Source organism: Manis javanica, unplaced genomic scaffold (genome assembly GCF_040802235.1).
Source record: "Manis javanica isolate MJ-LG unplaced genomic scaffold, MJ_LKY HiC_scaffold_25, whole genome shotgun sequence".
Classification (NCBI taxonomy): domain Eukaryota; kingdom Metazoa; phylum Chordata; class Mammalia; order Pholidota; family Manidae; genus Manis; species Manis javanica.
Window position 1 is genome coordinate 1566302 of NW_027332171.1, and position 6339 is coordinate 1572640.

The 6339-nt window shown below is 41.1% G+C and overlaps 1 protein-coding gene across 1 annotated transcript; it reads left to right on the plus strand.

The window, feature by feature from the left end:
* The first annotated feature begins 2291 nt into the window (after positions 1-2291).
* On the plus strand, positions 2292-3230 carry LOC140847634 (olfactory receptor 5AN1-like). The gene has a single exon (XM_073228351.1). The coding sequence runs from the start codon at positions 2292-2294 to the stop codon at positions 3228-3230; it is 939 nt and encodes a 312-aa protein (XP_073084452.1).
* The last annotated feature ends 3109 nt before the right edge of the window (positions 3231-6339 follow it).

Below are 6339 nucleotides of genomic sequence, written 5' to 3' on the forward strand. Positions count from 1 at the left end.
ACCGTGTGGCTACTGCCATGGTACTGTGCCAACTGGATGGTTGGTCACATGCCCCCTTGAGGGCAAGAGTTGTGGCAAGACTTATGAGCCTCTTGTCAGACCAAGACAGTTACTGAATACGATGTGACTGATCATTTGCCTTTGGCATTCCCAGGGAATGATTAAGGAGACACATTGGCCCAGATGTGTTTGTTGGCTAGAAGGAAAGCCTGCCACTGATGTTGTCCAATGGTTACATCAGTGTTTGTTCCATGTGGGGCAAAAGATTATGTGGGATGTATGCTATGACTTGTGTGGACACAGCTACTGGACTGTTGATTGCTCTTCCTGCACATCGTGCAGTTCAGCAAACCACCAAGAGAGGCCTAGAGCATCTCCTTGCAGCCTAAGGTTGGCTGCAGGTCACTGAGAATGATCAAGGCACCCACTTTACTGGACATGCATTTCAAGAATTTGCGCAGTAGTTAGGGATAAAGTGACAGTTTAATGTACCATATAATCGTACAATGGCAGGGTTGATAGGGAGGTACAATGGTTTTTCAAAGTCTGGCCCAAGTTCATACAACAATAGTGTATGGTGCTGGTCAGTTCACTTACGGGCAGTGCTATGTCATTTGAATGAGAAGCCCCAAAGAGGAGCCTTTAGCCCTGTGGACATGCTAACACACATTGCTGCCTCTCCTGTAAAACTGTATGTGCAAACCAAAGAGGAGTGAAGCCAGGATATGGCCAGCAGAGCAACATCCTGCTGCCATCCCTACAGCACTAAACCCTGGAGACTCTACTGAGTGGATGTGGTCCTGGACATTTCAACATTTGGATCCACAATGGGTGGCCTTTCTGGCACCTTGGTGAAAAGGCCTGGAAGCTGGCCTCCTGTGTGTTCCTGGAGTAACAGCAGAGTGACCCCCAAAGATCACATAGTGCACCCAAAACACCCGGGAGGTAAGAGCATCTTACAGGGAAGTTTTGTTTTATCATTATGCCCAGTGCATACACCTCCCAGAGCCCTGTACAGTGACCCATCTGTAACCCTCACAGGGAGGGGGTGTAAGTCTGGTGTACTAGACCAGGACAAGATCCCTTTCCTGCCACTGTCCTATCACAGGACCACTCTCTTGCATGCATCCTCCTGATGGACAAGATTTTCCCAGGCTGGTGTCATTTAAACATGTATCCTATAGCCCTTAAGGTTATTTTCTTCTATAGTCCCTGTGTCCTTGACCCACTTCCTGGCTGCAGCTGCCCTGTGATGATTATTCTGAACTCCCTCCCTGTTCATGTACTGGCTCCTGTGGGATGGGCAAGCCAGGGACTTAATCTGTATAGAACTTTGAACCTAGCTGAATCCTTGAGGATTATCATGATTTCATTGTCGCTGTTATTGTATGTTATTAGTCTGGTTGCAGTGCTCTAGTTTTCTTGCACACTGGCCGTTACCGATGATGGGGAGCAAGTAGATTGTGAGGTGAGATTTCTGGAAGGGTGGACTGTGTGTAACATTGCAATATATCCAGAATGTCTGGCTCCGTCTTAGTGCATTTACATATCAATAGGTGTTTCCAGGGTGTGGAGAGAAGTGGTCCATCTTCAGTTCACTAGGTGATTACAACGGGTGTGGAGAGTGAGCACATACCTGGACTGGAGTGGTTAGGTGAGGACTGGCACCCGGGTCACGAGAGACACGGGGGAGCAGAAGTTATAAGCAATAAACAGGTTTATCCCATTTTATTTCTCCCTTTGAGTGGTGTTGGCTTCAAAGGTTATTTGCCTCAGGCAGGCAACATATTTCCCCCTGGAGGTACAGTAAATGTTTTTCTTATGGATACTGGAAAAAATTTTAAGAATTTATCAGTATGATCATGGAGAACAGAAGGGCTCTTACAAATTTAACCTGGATTGATGCCACTTATGCTTTTCTTATCAGAAAGCAAGTTTTATAATGCATAAAAAGAGGTTTTTTTAAAAGCATATTTTCATCACTTATTTCAATGTATAATAATCACAGAATTTCTATTCTTTAAAATATTCTTCATCACATTTTTAAATACCTCTTTCAATTCTCATGGAAACTCATGTTTCACTTGAGAACTTGATGCACTGAACAGGTACTCCTTGATAATGTGAGATAAAAGCTGCTGTGTTTCCACCAGAGCAGTGAGCATTTCCCTTTTTCTGGTGCTCAGTGGAGGAAAAAGGTGGCACATGTGAGAATTGTAATGCTACCACATTTGACTTGAGTCAGCAATGAATTCTGTTGTCTCTTTTCTGATCTTAGGAGCAGCAAGGCTATGTTTAGGAGAGGAAATATTACAGAGATCACCTACTTCATCCTCTTGGGGTTTTCAGATTTTCCCAGAATCAAAGCAGTGCTCTTTGTTGTGTTCCTGGTGATCTACGTTACAACTCTGACTTGGAACCTGAGCCTCATCATCTTAATAAGGATGGATTCCCACCTCCACACACCCATGTACTTCTTCCTCAGCAACCTGTCCTTCCTAGACATCTGCTATGTGACCTCCACAGCCCCCAAGATGCTCTCTGACTTCTTCCTGGGACAACATACTATCACTGTTGTGGGCTGTGCTGTTCAGTACTTCTTCTCTGCAACCATGGGACTGACTGAGGCTTGTCTCATGACAGCCATGGCCTATGACCGCTATGCTGCCATTTGTAATCCACTTCTCTACTCATCAATCATGTCACCCACCCTCTGTGTTGGGATGGTGCTGGGATCCTATTTGGCTGCACTCTCTGCTTCTTCATCCCAGCTGTATGTCATTCTTCAACTCCACTTCTGTGGGCCTAATGTCATCCAGCACTTCTTCTGTGACATGCCCCAACTGTTAGTCCTGTCCTGCTCTGACACTTTCTCTGCCAAGCTCCTACTTGCTATCTTAACAATGATCTTTGGGATAATAAATGCCCTTGTTGTCTTGACATCCTATGTCTATATTGTCATCTCCATCATGAAGATCACTACAGCTAAAGGCAGGTCCAAGGCTTTCAACACCTGTGCTTCTCACCTGACAGCAGTTTCCTTCTTCTATATCTCAAGTTGCTTTGTGTATTTGATGTCCAGCTCTGGTGGGTCTTCCACTTTTGACAGATTCACATCAGTCTTCTACACAGTGGTGATTCCCATGTTGAATCCCTTGATTTACAGTCTGAGGAACAAGGAAATCAAAGATGCCTTGAAGAGGTTGCAGAAGAAGGGAGGCTATTACTGAGTTCACTGATTCTGAGATTTTTTAACATATTATTCCTTCAGAATCATCTTAACCCGCAATACTGAACATATTAATCAACCATTACAAATTTCACACTGCCTTCAGACACAGAAGGTTTTATTTGACGTAAGTTATACACCAAAATGTACCAATACATGGTACAGATCCACATACACATAAGATTTTTAAGTCTTGGAGCTTCATTACTTTCAGTCTATACGAGGAATGGTCTCATCTTTTATTAATCTGTCCACGTGTATTTGTGAAGCATCAAGGTTTAAAAACTTTTGGCCCCTTCTTGATTCTGAAACTGAACCCTGAGAAAAACCTGGCACAGGCTCCAGGAGTGTAAAATCCCTGTCTGATAATTATTCTAATGGAACTATATGATGGTGATTGATATTTTTTTCTGTGTCTGTTCATATTTGGAGTAAACAGAGATAGGGTTTGGGCATTAGGACAGAAAGAAAGCTATAAAATTGATCTGATTATGCCTCCTGGAAACAGCAGCCTCAGACAGCTAATATTTGTGTAAGGCCTCTTTCAGTGCTAACCATCTATTACATTTTTGTTCATATCCTCATGTCTACCAGCTCTAGTCTATGGAAGCAGGAAGTTCCAACCATATAAGATCCCAACAGAATCATAAAGTTGCATAAACCAAAGGATGTGGACCCTGCAGTGCCATTTACTTATGAGTGTAGTGATTTAGTTTCTGGCATTTAGTTTCCAGTGGGGGTCTTTGATTGAGATACTTTCAAATTCCATGTCACAGCCAATAGTTGTTTCTGAGAGTTTGCGTTCAAAACTCTTTTTCTTTCCTGTATTAAATTTAGAAAATTTACCTTGCTTTAAATAGCCAATGGTTCATCTTATCAAATATATTCTTATATGTCAGCACCTGTTCATGTTTGGTAAGGGGAGCCTTGTGTGAGAGTTCATTGTTATCACAGAGCTACTGAATATTCAATATTGCCAAAAAGAAGAATAAATAGGGTAAACTGGTATACATCTTCTCCTATTGTCCATGATCTTCATTTTATGTTTTAATGGTTTATGGTTAAAGGAAGTGATATAATAGATGGAGTAGGATGGTTAGAGTTACTTTAATTCTGATATGTTCCTGAAGCCCTTAAATACCAAGGAAGAAGATAGATAGTAGGATAGGCAGGGTTCTCACCTCCGGCCGGGTTATATAAAGCTTCCGGTCTTTGTGGTCTGGTTAAAAGAATAACATAAGTAATAGCACCGACTATTGATTTGCCTGATTGATATCAGACTTGAATAAGCTTATACAAAACAGATGTCATTACAATACATACTATCTTTGGCAAGTCATTTGCTCTTAATGTTGTTTTGGTTCTCAGTTTTGATGAGTGATATGAGTTATTTTATTTAATAAAGGAGTATATGTGAAGAAGTATTTGAAGGTTTTACCAAATCTTTCATGAGCTTCCACATGGGCAGAATTGAGAGAAGTGAAATTTTTGCACCACTGGGAAAGTATGTGAGGCTTTCACCCAGCCATGGAGAGAATGCAGTGTGAATAAATCTGTAGCCTCATGCTCTCTGAAGAACTGCTTCTTAAAAATGTATAAAAATGTGTGACAAGTCTGTCTGTAAGGGTTCTTGAGGTCTTGCTCATGAGACAGAACTCTGTGAGGTTTATAGTAGCATATGGAATATAATTACTATGCAGAGCATTAGATCTCTATATTTATTTGTCTTTGAGTTCAAGTGTGTATACTTTAATAGCATCTCCTCAATTCTCTTGTTCTCAAGCTGCTTGTAACCACCATTTTATTCTCTATGTCTCTGAATTTGACTTTTAAGATTCCACATATTAATGATATTATATATTAGACACATTATTCTCTGGCTTATCTCACCTGGCATAATGATCCCAAATTCCATCCATGTTATCAGAAATTATAGGATTTCCTTACTCTCATAGCCCTGTAATACTCCACTGTTTGTATCTGCTGTGTCTTCTTCACCCGTCATCCACTGACAGGCACTTTAGTTTTTTCTGTATCTTGGCTCTCGTGAATAATGCTCAGTAAGCATGTGGGTGTGGATATCTTTTAATATCCTGTTTTTATTTCCACTATATATATAGACCAAAGCAGAATTGCTGGGTCATAAGGCATTCCCATTGCTGCCCTTTGAGTAACCTCCATACTACTTTTGATAGTGGCTAAAAGAATTTACATTCCCGAAAGGAGTATATAAGGGCTTATTTTCTACACGTCCTCACCAACGCGTGCTAACCCTTGTCTTCTTGATGATGCCATTCTGAAGGTGTGAGGTGGGTTTCATTTTGTTTTTTTGCATTTCCCAGGTTGTTTGTGTTGTTCAGCACATTTGTTATATATGGCCTTTACTATGTTGAGGTATGTTCCTTTATTATCCAATTTTTTGATTGATTTAATAATGAAACTGTTGTATTCTGTTAATAATTTTTCAACTTCTTTTCAGATGATCGTATGATATTTATCTTTCTATGAATGCAGTGTATCAAAGTTATTCATTTTTATATGTTGAGCCATCCTTGCATCTCAGGGATAAATTCTCCTTGATCATGGTGTATGATCTTTTTTATGTGTTGTTGAATTACATTTATTAATATTTTGTTGAGAAATTTTGCATCTATATCATCAGAGCCATTGGTGTGGAGTTTTGAGTTCTCCCAGCTTCTCTTTGAATAGTGAAGAGGTTGGACCCAATAGCCAGTCTCCCAACTTTCAAGAGTCTGAGGGATGAAACCCCAAAACATCTAGTTCTGAAATCCAACTGGACTTAAATCCCAAAGACCCACAGACTAGAGGATAGAGACATTTCTCACCGATTTTCTCCCAGGGTAGCATTCAGAAACATCCAACTCCTGGCATCTCAGTGAAAAAAATCTATTCGCATATTGAAAAAGCAGCAGCCCATGTGTAAGGCTTCTAATTTGACAGACACCTACAGACAGAATGCAATCCTCACTGGAGACCAGGGAGGTCTGCAAGTGTCATCTTTGCATTCCCAAACTTTCCCACTCCAGGTCACCAGTCTCTCCTGGGAAGGAACCTTTGCACACACCTGGTGCCTCAGCTTTTCTGATTGC

What these genes read in the sequence shown, in the direction of transcription:
- LOC140847634 (XM_073228351.1), top strand. Translation starts at nt 2,292, where the DNA reads ATGTTTAGGAGAGGAAATATTACAGAGATCACCTACTTCATCCTCTTG.